General features: G+C 35.6%; 1 protein-coding gene across 2 annotated transcripts in view; it reads left to right on the top strand.

Moving 5' to 3' along the window:
* The window catches only part of FZD3 (frizzled class receptor 3), an 85,472-nt gene that overhangs the window by 30,591 nt on the left and 37,624 nt on the right, over nt 1-17,257 (top strand). For both annotated transcript variants that reach the window (XM_026518921.4, XM_057310191.1), the window contains one exon: nt 4,906-5,923. In XM_026518921.4, the coding sequence (XP_026374706.1) occupies nt 4,906-5,923 (1,018 nt within the window). The remainder of the gene's footprint in view (nt 1-4,905; nt 5,924-17,257) is intronic.

Below are 17,257 nucleotides of genomic sequence, written 5' to 3'. Positions count from 1 at the left end.
ATCTATATTTATATCTGTAGGACTGGTTCATTCCTTTTAATTGCTACATAATGGACTCTGCTGTATTAATATTCTAAAGTTATTTAGCCATTTTCTATTGATGGTCATTTAAGTTATTTCTGGGTGTTTGCTGGTATCAGTAATGCTGCAATGAATGTTCTTTTCTCCTTCATGTTAAAATTGATTTTGTCATCTAAAAATAGCCCTCGGAGGTGGGTAAAAAGCAGGTGTTTTTACTGTCATTTGGCATTTGGGAAAACTTAAGAAATAAAACGTATCAGTTTCTTAAAGTCAGCTCACTGACATTTTGCTTTCTCTTATTTGTCTACTCTATTTCCCACCTGTTTAACCTGTTTTCTTATCTAACCATTCATCTACTTTCTCCCCAAACATGTAGTGTTTACAGTCCCTCTTTTAGAAGTCTGTTAATTTCTTGATGCTTATAACAACAGTTATGAATTGCTTGGGCAGGAACTCTGTTTTATGTTTCTTGTAGCTAACTCCCATTATTTAGTGGTCTTTTTATATCAAGTTTGTAGACAAGTATAGAAATCTCATCATCGTCTTCTGTTTTATGTCCTCACTATTGCCTGGCATTGACGAACTGTGAAACCTTAAATTCTGGCAAACTGGTCTTTCATAACAACTGTAATACAAGATGTGGTCTTCCACATCTTTCCTATTCTTGTTCCTACTGCTCTTGAACTTCCTGGACACTCCCAGACTTTGGTTTTTTTCCCCCCTCTCCTAATATCCGTCTTATCTCATTTATTTCCTTACTTAAGCTTTGTGGTCTATCAGTTGAAGTAACACTCCTGCTAGCAATTTCAGCTCATTCCTTCTACTGAACTTGTTCAGATTTCCAGCTGAATTGATTTAGCCCATTTCTTATAAATTAATTATGCTGTATATTTAATGATGCCAACCATAGCAGTTCTGTTTGCTGTTTGTCTTTGGCAAATTTCCAGTTTGGTCAACAGAATAATTTCTGCTTATTCCTCTCAGCACCTCTGTCAAATCTGTATCACTCACTTCAAACCCATATTTCACCTTTATTCTGTATTTCATCCTAATTCCCCTCAACCTCAGCTTGCCCTCCTTTCGTGAAGATCTTTTAAGCTATCATATGTGAACTATTCTGGTCTGCTATTTCTCAGGCCAATTATTCTTAATTTCTTTTTTTGGATCCTCTTCTTCTTTCTACCCCTTAAGTATTGGTGCTGTCCAGAGTTTCTTTTTTATTCTACATGCTTTCCCAGGATGATCTCATCTCATTCATTTTAACTCTTACTCATCTGCTGCTGACTCCTACACCTAAATCTGCAGCTTTGACATCTTCTTGCTGAGTTCCAAATCTGCTATCTAGCAGCTGTTGGAAATCCTAGCCTGCATTTGTCTCAGATACCTCAATTTTAACATGCCTAAAATTGATTTTCCTTTGCTTATTTTTTAGTTCTCTATAAGTCATCTTCTCTTCCCCCTTCATTGACCTTAGCTCCCACATCCAATCAATTATAAACTGTATTGCTTTTATCTAACTACTTTCATATCTTATTCCCACTGCCTTATCTGGTTTTATTTTATTTCTTTTTAAGATGTTTTATTATCTTTAAGTAATCTCTACACCCAACATGGGGCTCCAACTTAGAACCTAGAGATCAAGAGTCACATGTTCAACCAACTCAGCCAGCCAGATGCCCCTCCCTGCCTTACCAGGTTTTAGTTCTGATATTATTTGAATCATCTAATATCTCTGCTCTCATTTTTGCCCAAGTCTATCTTCCACACTGTTTCTGGTCATCTTTCTAATTACTTGGGTTAGGTCTATATGAATATATTTATGCAACAATCATTAACTCAACAAATATTAATGGGATGTGTCCTGTGTGCTAGGCACTAGTCTAGATGCTGAAGATAAGTAGTGAACAAAATGTAGTCTTGGTTCTTATGGAACTAAAATTCTAGTGGTGGTGGTAGTGGTGGGCGATAACAAATAGATAATGTCAGATGGTAATGAACACTAATAAGAAAAAGAATAAGATTGAGTGATAATGATAAAATATGGGAAAGTAGAAGGAGTCTTTCCTATGGAGATATTGGGGAAGACCTTTTTGATAAAGAGGCATTAGAATAGGGACCTGAATGAAATCAGAGAACAAATAATCCAGAATATAGGGAAGAATAACCAAGACATAGGAAACAGCAGTTAGTGCAAATGTTCTGAAATGGAAGCATGCTTGGATTAGTCATAGTACAAAGGAGCCGGAGAATGTGGAGCCAAGTAAATTAGGGAGAATGGAAGGATATCAGATTATCAGAAAAGTACTGGCAATAGGGTCTTTGTAGCTCTCATACAGAATTTGGATTTGACTCTTAGTGAGGTAGGAAAGCATTAGAGGACTTTGAGCAGAAGAGACATCATCATGAGCACAGGAGTGGCATGTCTGTAAAGGATCACTGACTGCTGTGTGGAAACGGAGATCAATCGGAAGACACTCCGGAAGTCCAGGAAAGAGGTATTAGTGGCTCAAACTGTACAGAGGCAGTGCAGGAAATGAGAAGATATATCATAAGGTACAATGATAGAAATTATTGGTAGGTTCTGAGGTATATATTAGAGGGAAAGGATTTCAAGGATGACCCTACGGGTTTTGGCCTGAGCAACTAGAAGAATGGAATTACCATTTATGGAAATGGGGAAACTTAAGGAGTAGAAATCAAGAGTTTGAGTTTTGGAAAGGTTATAGAGTGAGGTGTATATATATTAAGTGGTGGTCAGATATACAAATACAGCCAAAAAAACTTTGCATGGTTTTAAATTTTATATTACTGTTTTCTCTCTCTCTCTTCTGCGACATGCTTATCTCTCCAACCTAATCTCCTCCCACAAGTCATGCACACTTCGTGCTCCAGCAATATTAAACTACCCTGTTCAAATCTCTGCCATTGCTTGCATTTCTTGCTAGAATACTGATTGACATACTACCAGAACTGTCAAATACTGACTCAAAATCCTGTATTGAGGGTCTTATTTTATGAAGTCTTTCATAATCTCATCCTTTGGAAGAATCAGTCCCTTGTATTATTTTTATTTATATAGAGTTTGCTTCATCTATCCCACTGCTGAATTTTGTATTTACAAGTTTGTATCTCCTTTTAGACTGCAGGATAGAAAGCCTGGTTTTTTGTCTTTTTATTTGTAATCCCTTACGTACTGCAGAATATAAACAAATGCTTAAATGCAATAAGTTTCTCTCATTTGGATTTATAATTCCAACTCCAGCGAAGAAAATGGATTATATTAGAAAATAAAAGATTAATCAGCTACAGCATAAGGTTATGCATGTTTTTGTCAAACTTAGTATCAATGATGGTTGCTTGGAAACTATTTGATGCATATAAACTATTAAACATCAGTTAGTGGGAGTCTGAAGGCTTAGCAGCTGATACAGGCAAGAAAATTGAGATGCAGGAAGTTCATGAGAATATTATCCTTACTCATGTCTGCACCACAAAACTGTTTTATTTGTCATGCAGCTATGACACTTTCTCAAGTCTGCAGGTCTTGTCCCTCTGGAAATTTGCTAAAATGCTAAAATGCTGAATACTGTAATATGATTTGTGGTGGTGGGAACCAAGAATTTTCTTATTTATTTGTTTATTTAAAAGATTTTATTTATTAACTGGAGCACAGGCAGGGGAGAGGGGCAGAGGGAGTGGGCGAAGCAGGTTCCCTGCTGAGCAGGGAGCCTGACACCGCTCCATCCCAGAACCCTGGGATCATGACCTGAGCCGAAGGTAGATGCTTAACTGAGCCACCCAGGCACCCCAAGAATTTTTATTTTTATTTATTTTTTAAAAGATTTTATTTGAGAGAGTGAGTGAGAGAGAGAGCACAAGTGGGGGGAGGAGCAGAGGGAGAGGGAGAAGCAGACTCCCTGCTGAGCAGGGAGCCCAGTCTGGGGCTTGATCCCAGGACTCCTGGATCATGACCTGAACCGAAGGCAGGCACTTAACCAACTGAGCCACCCAGGTGCCCCTGAATTTTTATTTTTAAAACAATGTTAAGTTTTTCTTATGTACACCAAAGTTTGAGAATAACTGAGTTAGAGAATGTAATGAATTAAAGAGAAATTAGGGGTGGTAAGAAAGAAGTAGTTGACATTAGAGACCTTAGAAGGACTGTAATTAGCCAATGTGCTAAGCAGGGAGTGAATATAAAATGGGAAGAAAAGATCTAAAAACTAAGCCACTTATAAGGATTTTTAATACCAATGTAATTAAAAACACCTTGGGCTATGGATTTGGGAAGGATTTTTAACATTTCTGCTTAAGGAAGTTCCATTGAATCTAGGGTAACTGTAGTTAAAGTTTGAGAAAAAGCTACTATTCTGTTAGAGCTATGTATTTTTTCTTTTATAATGTATGTTTATATTTTGAAATCTTATTTTAAAGTGTGCGTCTTAAATACTCTATATACAGTGTTGATGGCTATGTTAGACTATTTTAATTAAAAGAATACTCTTTGGGGCACCTGGCTGGCTCAGTCAGAAGAGCATGCAACTCTTGTTCTTAGGGCTTGTGAGTTTGAGCCCCACGTTGAAGGTAGAAATTACTAAAAAAAAAAAACAAACAAAACAATACAAAACTTAAAAAAAAGTACTGTTTTTGAGGCCAAAACAAAATTAAATATAAAACCATATCATTTTTTGATCAACAGTGGGCAATCTAATTGTATGGCCCATAAACAAGAATCAACATTTACTTTATTCCTACTTAGTGTAATTGTACTCCAAGGATATTAGAATGAATAAGGTCATGAGTGCTAAATTTGGAAATCCAAATTGTTAGGTATCAATAGATTTCCCAACAAGTGAAAATGGTTCTCATCTTGTATTTTTTTAGGTTCCCAGATTGTGATGAGCCATATCCTCGACTTGTGGATCTGAATTTAGCTGGTGATCCTACTGAAGGAGCTCCAGTGGCAGTGCAGAGGGACTATGGTTTTTGGTGTCCTCGAGAGTTGAAAATTGATCCTGATCTTGGTTATTCTTTTTTACACGTGCGTGATTGTTCACCTCCTTGTCCAAATATGTACTTTAGGAGAGAAGAACTTTCATTTGCTCGATACTTCATAGGATTGATTTCGATCATTTGCCTCTCTGCCACGTTGTTTACTTTTTTAACTTTTTTGATTGATGTCACAAGATTCCGTTATCCTGAAAGACCTATTATATTTTATGCAGTCTGCTACATGATGGTATCATTAATTTTCTTCATTGGGTTTTTGCTTGAGGACCGCGTAGCCTGCAATGCATCTAGCCCTGCACAGTATAAGGCTTCCACAGTGACACAAGGATCTCATAATAAAGCCTGTACCATGCTTTTTATGGTACTCTATTTTTTTACTATGGCTGGCAGTGTTTGGTGGGTAATTCTTACCATCACATGGTTCTTGGCAGCTGTGCCAAAGTGGGGTAGTGAAGCTATTGAGAAGAAAGCCTTGCTGTTTCACGCCAGTGCATGGGGCATCCCCGGAACTCTAACTATCATCCTTTTAGCGATGAATAAAATTGAAGGTGACAATATCAGTGGCGTGTGTTTTGTTGGCCTCTACGATGTTGATGCATTGAGATATTTTGTTCTTGCTCCCCTCTGCCTGTATGTGGTAGTTGGAGTTTCTCTCCTCTTAGCTGGCATTATATCACTAAACAGAGTTCGAATTGAAATTCCATTAGAAAAGGAGAACCAAGATAAGTTGGTGAAGTTTATGATCCGGATTGGTGTTTTCAGCATTCTTTATCTCGTACCACTCTTGGTTGTAATTGGATGCTACTTTTATGAGCAAGCTTACCGTGGCATCTGGGAAACAACATGGATACAAGAACGCTGCAGAGAATATCACATTCCATGTCCATATCAGGTAAGGGAAACCTTGTTCTAAATTTCAGAATGTGTAATAGTGAAAAGAAGTCATATACTGTGAAGATCTAATCTTAGCTAGTTTTAAAAAATGTTTATGAACCTGTACATTAAAATTTAAAGTAAAGATAACAAACATTGTAGAAGAAATGTAATATACATGTTTCTATAAACCTCTTCCATTTAAAAGATGACTTTTAGAAGTCTAAGCTATGGGCTTTTAAGCAATTTACTTCTGTTGTCACAAAACAGTTTGCTTGGTGATTGTTTAGAAGTCTACAGGTGTGAGGGCAACAAGCACTTTACCAACTGACAAGAAGGCACCGTCTTGTGAAAATTTTACTGATGGTCCGAAGAGGAATTAATTGTTTTAACAGTGTTGCAAAAGTAGTAGAACGCAGTTGTACAAACTAGTTCATCTCTTATTGGTCTTGGTTTTTCTTTTTTGCATACTGAATACTTTATGATTTACCTTTGAATTTAAACAGGTCAGATAATCATAGTCATAGAATCATAGTATTTTAGGTCTAGAAGGAACTTTAGAGGTCATCTATTCAAGTTTCCTCATAACTTAGAGTTCTTAAACATCTATCTCATTTGAGACTTAGAAATGTTAAGTGACTTGCTTATATCCAAACTGGGATTTAGTGTTAGGAGAAGAATGTAGCAAGGAAAGTAGTTCAGAATAGTTGATGCTAAGTATTTTTCTATCTTACAACCTTCTCTAGAACCTATGCCCTTAGCTGTCATCCCCTCTTCCTTTTAAGATAAGTTTTCTTGAAAGAGCAGTCTCCATCACTGTCTCCCGTTCATCACGTTCCAGGTTAGCTGTTAAAAGTGCACCAGCCATCCTTTCATCTCCCCTGACGCTTAAGGTTTAATTACCTTTTTAAAAGTACTTATGTATTATAGATAATTTTTGTTTGTCTCTTTCCCTTGCTAGACAGTGAACTCTTTGAAAGCAAGAACTTCTTTTTCAAATTTCCTATTTTTGGAATACATATTCTGTAGGTTAGTAGATGATAACATTGAGAATGTGGTTGTATAGATGGAGAAAAGACATTTTTAAGAAATGGTAGGGGTGTCTGGGTGGCTCAGTTGGTTGAGCGTCCGACTCTTGGTTTTGGCTCAAGTCGTGATCTCAGGGTTGAGATCGAGCCTGCTGTGGGCTCTGCGCTCAACGGGGAGTCTACTTGAGATTCTCTCCCTCTCCCTCCTCCTCTGCCCCTCTCCCCTGCCCCTCTCCAGCTCCCCCACACTACCCCCCTCTAAAATAAATAAATATTAAAAAAAAAAAAAAAAAGAAATGGGAACAGTGGTACCAGGGACAGGGAGTGTGTGATTAGCACATAATCAGTGCTGATAAATATTTAATGACTGAGAATGCCAATTTATTATTGTATAAATATTAGCTATGGGCTTTTAAAAAACAACTTATATTGAGAGACCAGAAAAAATGAATGAATGAAAATGAATTTCTTGACAGAATGAGTTATTAAAAACTCTCAATACGAATTTTCAGACCTGAAGCTAAGTAATGGCATTTGGCCTCTAATGACAGAGAAGGAGAGGGTTGAATTACATCATATGCTTTTTTATATAAGTAATCTAAGATTCCAAATATGTATTATTAGGACTATTGAAGAATAATGTTTGATTTTAAAATAATGATCTAAAAAATACCAAACCTCTCATATAGAAATTGATAAATTAGAGTAGTTGGGATGCCACTATTTTCAGGACATTCCTAGAATTCTTTCAGCATCTTTAGAACCAGCATGAGCTGCACAAAAATATGTGTGTGTGTATATGCATTTTTTTGTGTGTGGTAATGGGTTAAAAAGTGTTTTTCATTTCCAACATACAGAAATAACATTGGAAATGAATTATTTACGATATACTGAAAAGAATGAAAATGACATTATGACAATAACATGGTTATTAAGCTGCAAACTCTGGAACACAAATCCTGGCTTCATATCTTACTTTCACTATTTACTAGCTTTATAATCTTAGGCCAACTTCACCTCTCTCTGCTTTAGTGTCTCATCTGTAAAATGAGTAATAGGATCTAATAGTATTAAGATAGTAATAGTATTAGAAACAGAAGCAGAATCTATGTCCTCGGGTTATTCTTGGGAGTATACGTGCACACGTTTAGTAGAGTGCTCAGATGTTAGGTCTCATTCATTTTCTTCATTTATTATTGTTCCTGATGTTGTTATTTACATACATACATACATATAAATAGGGGATTTTAAAAACTATCCAGTACCAAGCTTTACCAAATGCCATATTTGCTTCAGACTTTCATTTATTTATTTTAAATTTTTAAGTAAGGTCTGTACCCAGAGTGGGGTTTGAACTCACTACCCTGAGATCAACAGTCTCACACTCTACTGACTGAGCTGGCCAGGTGCCCCTTGCGTCAGACTTTTAAAAGAATTCTTTACAGATTTGGCTGAAGCTCCCTATATACCCTTCCCCAGTCATGTTCTTCTTACTCCCTGTCCAGAGGTAACCATCATCCTGAATTTGGAGTATACCATTCCCATGAAAGTCTGTACAGCTACCAATATGAAAAACTGTTTTACAAAAATATGTAATACAATGATACCATACTATACATGTTTCTGTACTTGATTTTTTAACTTAACATTTAGTTTTTGAGATGTATTTATATTAATGTTGTAATTCATTTTTATTTATTTTTAAGATTTTTATCTGAGAGAGCAAGCATGGGGGACAGGAGGTAGGGAGCAGAGGGAGAGGGAGAAGTAGACTTCCCGCTGAGCAGAGAGCCTGATGCGGCTGGATCCCAGGACCCTGGGATCATGACCTGAGCCAAAGGCAGATGCTTAACTGACTGAGCCGAGCTAGGTGCCCCTCTAGTCCATTTTTTTTTTTTTAAAGATTTTATTTATTTATTCGACAGAGAGAGAGACAGCCAGCGAGAGAGGGAACACAAACAGGGGGAGTGGGAGAGGAAGAAGCAGGCTCATAGAGGAAGAGCCTGACGTGGGGCTCGATCCCAGAACTCCAGGATCACGCCCTGAGCCGAAGGCAGACGCTTAACCGCTGTGCCACCCAGGCGCCCCTAGTCCATTTTTTAAAATGTGTTTCCTTTTAAGGAAATTTATATTATAAAATGTTTCAAATAATAGAAGTATAGTAAATAACGTAACAAACACCTGTGCACTCATCCAAACTGCCCTGAAATCTTAACATTATATCATGTCTATCTATCTGTTTAGCTGGCTGGCTAACTATCATTAAAGACACAGTTGATGCCTGCCTCTGTTCCCTTAGGTATTCCGATAGTTTTTCCTTCTCCCTCCCCAGAAGTAACCCTTCTCATAAAGATGGTATTTATCTTTCTTCCCAATATTTTTATATTGTAGCTGAATATTTACAGATCTATAAAACTTGCTGTTTGCAAGTTTTAAAAATCCATTAGGTGAAATCATTCTGTAGCTTGTTTTTTTTTCACTCAGTTTATGTGTGTACCGCTAATTTGTTCATTTTAACTGCTGTAGTCTAATATATAAATATACTTCAATTTATTCACTCATTCTTTTATGGACAAGTAGTTTCCAATTTTTTTGCTGTTATAAACCATTTTGCAGTGAATGTTCTTTTAATACCTATCTTCCTTGAACATGTCCAAGAATTTCCATGAGGTATATACCAGAAAGTGAAATTGTTGCATTGTAAGATATAGACATCATCAAACCAAATGGTTATTTTAACTTACACTCACAGTTGAGTATGAATTTCCCATTTTCCCCATCACGGTGTTCTCAGGCTTTTAAGGTTTTGCCAACCTTTAAAACAATATCTCAATCCCATAGTAATTTGTATTCCCTTTGTAAGGTTGAAGATGTTTTCATAGGTTTATTGGCCATTTGGGGTTTCTCTTCTGTGATTTTGCTCATTTGCTACTTTGTCCATTGCTGTTAGGTTATTTACTTTTTTTTTTTTTTTTAAGATTTTTTTTTTATTTGAGAGAATGAGTTCATGAGCATGAGCAGGGAAAGGGGCAGAGGGAGAGAGAGAATCCGAAGCAGATTCTGTGCTGAGTGAGGAGTCCGATGTGGGGCTCCATCCCAGGACCCTGAGGTCATGACCCGAGCCAAAATCAAGAGTCAGACACTTAACCAACTGAGCCACCCTGGTGCCCCTAGACATTTTTAAAATTTGATTTTTGACTCATATCTCTAATCCCTTGAAATGTATTTTTTCTACATTATGAAGAACATAATTTTATTTTTTCATATGAATCAAGCACTATGGTTTCTGCACCATTTATCAAATAGCACATCTAAATTGTAATGCAACCTCTGTCATATTCAAGTTCCATTTTAGGCTCTCTCTTTGGTTCCATTGGTCTATTTCTATAACTTTGTGTTAATCCACATTTCCCCTCCTTTGCTCTTCAAAATTATGTTAACCATTCTTGCCACTTTTGTATGTGAATTTTAGAATCAGTTTATCCATGAAAAACATGTTGGCATTTTGATTGAAATTATTTTTTATTTTAAGTGAATTTGGGGGAAATTGCCATCATTGTAATACTGAGTTTTAGTATTTTTTTGTTTATTTATGTATTTATTCATTTATTTGTTGTGGGTACCTTAAAATTTTTGTTGTAATTGCGAATGGGATCTTTTCTCTGTTTTTAAATTGATTATTGCTGGTGTACAAGAATGCCAGTAACTGAATTCATGTATTGATCTTGCATTGAGCATCCCTGCTGAACTCTTTTGTTAATTCTAATTGTGTGTAAATTATTTTAGATATTATTTGTAGAAGTACTGTTGTCTGCAAAAAGGACAGATTTGTCTTTTCGTTGCTTTCCATTTCTTATGTTTTAAGATTTTTGCTTCTGTACTTATAAGTAAGATTGTGATAATTTTTTCTTGTATTGTCCTTGTCCAATTTGGGTATCAAGGTTATAACAGCTTCATAAAGTGAGGTTTGTTTGTTTTGGTTTTTTTAAAACAATTTTTACAGTAAGTAGGGTCTATTTGCTCTTTGAAAGGGTTGGTATATCCTTCCTCCTCTTAAAAACTCTGTCCTAAGATCTTTAAAGTAAGGAGAGAGAAGTTGTGGAAGACACTAGGTTTTTTAAACTATTATTTCAATTTCTTAAATAGTAATAGTTTAATTCAGGTGTTTTATTTCTTATAAAGCATTTTGTTAATCTTATTTTTTAGAAGATTATTTTATCTAACTTTTCAAATGCATTAGTGTCAAGTTATTCATATATTTTTTGTTTTGTAAATTTTTACCATTTTTGGGGGTTTCTAATGTATGTTTCCTTTATTCCACCTTGATCAGTCTTGCTAGAGGATTATCTTTTTAATTCAGTTATTTCTATTCTTATTTTCTTACTAATGCTTCTCTTAGAATTATTTTTTCTAAATTCTTAAAAGCTTAACTCATGCATTTTCAGTATTTCTAAATCTTTAAAGTGCATTTGATAGTCACTCTAAGTTTAACCAAAAAACTATTATTAACCATGTTGGTTGTTCATTCATTTTGTTTCCCATACTTGGCATCAAACATCTTTGTGATTTTATTTACTTATTCTTTGGAGAACCTTTAATTAGTTCAAGTTAGGGAATCTCTTGGGTTTTTTTTTTTTTTTTTCATTAAAGTTTTCCTAAACCTGATGGAAGAACTGTTTTTCACACTAACACCTCATGGATTAATAATACTCATATACAGACATTGTTTTTTTGTTTTTTTGTTTTTTTAATTTCCTGCAATATGTATTTTTTCCCCCCAGAATTAGTATTAACCTTTTTCTTCAGCACAGTAGTTCAGAGGCTGTTCTGGAAGATAATGCAGGTATGATTAAAGCTTTATTGTGTGTGTGAATCCCATTAATTCCCTTGTGACTCCTGCTTTTCAGTCTTGCTTAAGTAATAGATGTTGAATTAAATCTGACTTGTTTAAGGGGTGCCTGAGTGGCTCAGTTAGTTAAGCGTCTGCCTTCGGCTCAGGTCATGATCCTAGATTGAGCCCCACGTTGGGTTCCCTGCTCAGTGGAAATTCTGCTTCTCCCTCTCCCTCTGCCTCTTTCCCCTTCTTGTGCTCTCTCTCTCTCACTTGCTCTCTATCTCTCTCAATTAAATAAAAATAAAATCTTTAAATCTGACTTGTTCAAAAAAAGAAGATGCTGTAGGCTCAGTCAGTTGAGTGTCCTCTGACTCTTGATTTCAGCTCAGGTCATGATCTCAGGGTCGTGGAATGGAGCCCTGTGCCGGACTCCACACTAGGAGTGGAGTCTGCTTAAGAGTCTCTTTCTCCCTCTCCCTCTGCCCCCCCCCCCCAAAAAAGAAGAAAAAAGTGCTGTAAATATGAACTCTTAATTATATAAACTTCATCGTGGTTAAAATATATTATCTTACTTGATATCTGCAACAGTCTTATGAAATAGATGGTATGGCTTCATTTCTGCCACTTTAATGGGAGGAAGTTGAACCAGTAAGAAATAATATGACTTACACAGAGTCACATTAACAAAGTGCTTCAGGGGCAGCAAGCTATAGCCCACTGACAAACAATAGGGCCAGCCATCTAGGTTGGGTTTTTTTTCTTTTTTAGTTGTGGTAAAATATCCCCATTAAATGATAAGATTTACCATTTTAACTGTTTTTAAGTATATCGTTCTGTGGCATTAAGTACATTCACGTTGTGTAGCCATCTCTAGCTCCAGAAACTTTTTCATCTTAAGCTAAAACTCTGTACCCATCCATCAATAACTCCCATTCTTCCCTGCCTCCCAGCCTCTGGCAGCCATCATTCTACTTTATGTCTCTATGAATTTGGCTAGTCTAAATACTTCATATAAGTGGAATCATACAATATTTGTCCTACTTTATGATTTTTTAATATTCAAGTATTAGAATTTTTGTATTAGTTTTAATTCAGAATTTTACTTTAGAGGAATCTCTACAGATTTGTGAATTGAGCACCAGAGATAATTAAATTCCTATTTGAAGTCATATCTGCACATAATTGAACAAGATTTGCTATCGCTATCACGGAGCATACCTAAAAGAATACCTATCCGGCTCTGATAATTATTCCTAATGAGAAATTTTTTAAGGGTAGTAAGCAATGATGTTATCCTTAGAGTAGTCTCCTCAGGGGACTTAACATAATATTTGAATATGTTTCTTTAAAATCGGTAAGGTTACTTAATAGTTATTTTGCATATTACTGAAGTTTTCAAATATCTAAAAAATGGGTTTATGGGGATGCTTGGGTGGCTTAGTTGGTTAAGTGTCTGCCTTCGGCTCAGGTCATGATCTCAGGGTCCTGGGATCAGTCTCCGCATGGGGCTCCTTGCTCAGCAGGGAGTCTGCTTCTCCCTCTCCCTGCTGCTCCCCCTGCTTGTGCGTGTTCTCTCTCCCTCTCTCTCTCTCTCTCTCTCTCTCTCTCTCTCGACTCTCTCTCTCTGACAAATAAATAAAATCTAGAAAAAAAAAATGGGTTTGTGAAGTAGTTGATCACATTGTTTCAGAGTACTAATTAGATTTAATGCAAATTGCATGTATTTAATTAATTTGAAGAAAAATGGCCTGATATAGTCTTCTAAAATATTTAAAATACTTTGTACCAGCTGTTTATTTAGCAAGAATGCTTTTTAAAAATGTATTAAATAATACTTGAGAAAGTAAAATTTAATGCCTGAATCCAGAATTAATTATGAAATATAGCCTGAGTTGTCAGAATAATGCATATTTTACAGCTTAAAATCAGTAGGGCTTATTCCTAGAATATGTTTCCATCTTAAGTATTATTTTAAGAACACAGTAGTTCTCCAGGTACTTGGGGAGTTGTGTTTTTTTTTTCTTTAAAAATAATTCCTTATATTTATTTAGTGCCTTCTAAGAAGCTTAAAGCATTTTATAGAAGAGTTAAAGTTTCAAAGATTGTTACTATTTCTAGAAAATTATTTGAATATAATATATTGGTTAAAAAATGGGCTTTAAAGTCATAAGCTGGGTTTATGTCCTGCCTCTAATAGTCTGATCTTCAATTCCTTATGTAAAACACAAGAAATAATGGGTTAAATATAGTAATATCTACCTCCTGGGTAGGTACTAATCATGAAGATTAAATGCTATATTAAATTTAAACCTTGTACTAGAGGGCCTTGCACTAAGGAAATTTTCAATATTCTGTGGTTACAAGTACATAATTATTGAGGTTTGAAGGAGGATTATTCCTATCCTTCATTTTTTTCTTCTAAGCGTTGATTTTCAGAAGAAAACTTTTCCTTTCCTAAAGTGCCTCTTCATTTTTTCCCTCTCTTCCATCCATCTAATTCAGTGCTCTATGTGCCAGGGAATTTTGGTTCTAGAACCTGTGTTTCGATAATAGAAATATGTTACCATAATACAAGCAGCTTAGCTGAGGCTGTCACATTCACATTAGAGCCATTTGTAGAATTCTGGGAAAAAAAATTTTTTTATAGAAAACAAACAAAAAATATTATTTGTATTCTTTCAGTCACACAAGGGAACCCATCTGTTATTTATCTAGTCTTGATCCAGAAAAATACAAAAATGGCAGAATAATGTCAAATCTAACTTGTTATGATTTTAGCTTCATTTTCTAATAAGAGCACTTCCCTTTACCATGCAATTCCAAAAGGGATCAGCAATTTGTATGAAAGGACCATGGGAGAAATGGGTATGTTTTACACTTCCCACGTTAGCAACAGTGAGTAATTCTATGTAAATATATGGTACTACTAATCTTTTTTTCTGCTCCTAATTTTTAAAGTGGTAAATATGTTGCCTGTGAGTTCCTAGCACCAAATCATTTTTTCCTCAAATATGTTCAGTGTCTATAGTATAGGAAAAGAGTGAGAATTCCCTGAAAAAAAAAATATTCTAAATCAGGGGCGCCTGGATGGTGCAGTAGGTTAAGCATCCAACTCTTACTTTCGGCTTAGGTGGTGATCTCAGGGTTGTGAGATAAAGCCCTGCATCAGACTCCATGCTCAGCGTGGAGTCTGCTTAAGACTTTCTCCCCACTCTTTCCATCCCTCCCCCGCCCAAAATAAATAAATACTTAAAAATATATATATATGTATGTATTCTAGATCTCTTATAGGAAAATATAAAATATATAAATAGAACAGTAAAGAATATTAATAAAACATGCTATTATATACAGGTTGTAAAATGCTGTCCCATGGCACTTTTGGATAAATATATTAAAACCTACAAGTTGCTATTATTCTGGCTTCTGTTACACATAATAGCCTAAGTTCAGTGTCAGTCTTATTTGCAGACATATCTGGTGTCCAAATTGTTGACACCTTTTTAAGAAAAATTCAAGGTACTTGCCACAGTCTACAGCAGGACATAGCAAACTTTCTATAAAAGGTCAAATAGTAAATATTTTAGGCTTTGTTCGCTATTGTTTTTTTTTTTTTTAAACTACTCAGCTATGCTGGCGTAATACAAAAGCAGCCATAGACAGTATGTAAACAAATGAAGTTCTAGTAAAGCTTTATTTACAAAAACAGAATTGTGGCAGATTTGGTCTGTAGGCTGTAGTTTGCCAACTGCTGATCTACAACAAACATTCTGTATCACCTCTGATAACTTTATAACAGTAAATGGTGACCTGTGGTGTTTTTCTGTCCCATGTAAATTGTCACTGTTTCCTTCTCATTACTGCTTTTGAGAGTCATTATTTTACTGAACTGCAAAATGCCATTACAGGTATTCAATACAGGGGCACCTGGCTGGCTCAGTTGGTAGAGCATGTGACTTTTTTTTTTTTTTTTTTTTTTAAAGATTTTATTTATTTGACAGAGGGAGAGGCAGGCAGAGGGAGACGGAGAAGAAGGGAGCTGACCAGGGAGCCCGACTCGGGGCTCAATCCCAGGACCCTGAGATCATGACCTGAGTGACCTGAAGGCAGACGCTCAACCCACTAAGCCACCCAGGAGCCCTGAGCATGTGACTCTTGATCTCAGTCATGAGTTTGAGCCCCATGTTAAGTGTAGTTAACTGTAAAAAAAAAATTCAATATAATCTATCTATTACAGTGATAAATTAGCTACTACAGTGATACAATAGCACTATTTTATCACTGTAATAAATACAAATAAATTTTAGTATGTCACTGTAATAAAGACGTGCCAATAAATCTTATTTCCAGTAGTCTTTGAAGGCATCACCATATCATTTTAGGGAAATAATTTCAGTAGTTTATGGAAATAGTAAAATAGAAAGCAACATAATGTAATAATTACAGAAGCTTCTAGTTATTAAGTATACTGTGCACCAGGTCCTGTATTCAGCAAATTTATACACATAACTGATTTAATCCTCAGAATAGCCCAGTAAGTTAGATTGTACTGAATTTTACAAATGAGGAAAATGAGTCTCATGTAATTTTACAACTTACCCAAATTCATACAGTGATAGAGCTGGGATGTGAATTGTCTTTCTGATTCCAAAGCCCACAGTTTTACATCACTTTACACCTCTTCTTATGCAAAAAACAAAAACCACTTTTATATGTGTGAGTATTTGGGAGACGTTCTAGTTCTGGCTGTATCTCTGATTAACTTTGTATCTTTAGACCACTCAATTTGTAATTTCTTCATCTCTAAGGTTAGGGATCAGACTGAATAATCTCTAATGTTCTTATCAGTCTAGTATTAAATGAATCTAGAAACTTTTCTCCCATAAGCCACAGTTTCTTTTTTCCCTTCCTATATAAAACTCACTCATTAATGCAACAACCAGTTATTACAGATATCTAACATTTGGGCATATTGATAGTTGCCGAGGAAGCAACAGTGCTAAAATACAGCTTCTACCCTGAAGGAATTCATTAGCCCAGTAGGAGAAAATCTGTATGGAAACCAGATAATTCTGTGACTAAAGTGAGTTCTTACTCTTTTGTTCCTTTAAAAAAATATGGAGAAATCTAGTGAAAACATCTTAAATATGATATGGATTATTTTATAGCTAAAAATAAAGTTGTTTAGTAAGCATACAAAGATTAATTTAGAAGAGTGTATTTACTCTCCCAGCATGTCCAATCAGACCAAGTTAAAATATGTCTCTTTGTAAGTTGGGTAGGGCAATACTTCCTGAAGTCCTAAAGTTTAAAAGTGACCAGATAATCACTTTAACAGTTTCTTAGATAAATGTTTTATCATTTAACCTTCATTATTTTTTTTAAAGATTTTATTTATTTATTTGACAGAGAGACAGCCAGCGAGAGAGGAAATACAGGCAGGGGGAGTAGGAGAGGAAGAAGCAGGCTCTCAGCGGAGGAGCCTGATATG

Source organism: Ursus arctos, unplaced genomic scaffold, assembly GCF_023065955.2.
Source record: "Ursus arctos isolate Adak ecotype North America unplaced genomic scaffold, UrsArc2.0 scaffold_11, whole genome shotgun sequence".
Lineage (NCBI taxonomy): Eukaryota > Metazoa > Chordata > Mammalia > Carnivora > Ursidae > Ursus > Ursus arctos.
The sequence above is the reverse complement of the archived record's forward strand: the minus strand, read 5'-3'. Positions and strand labels throughout refer to the sequence as shown.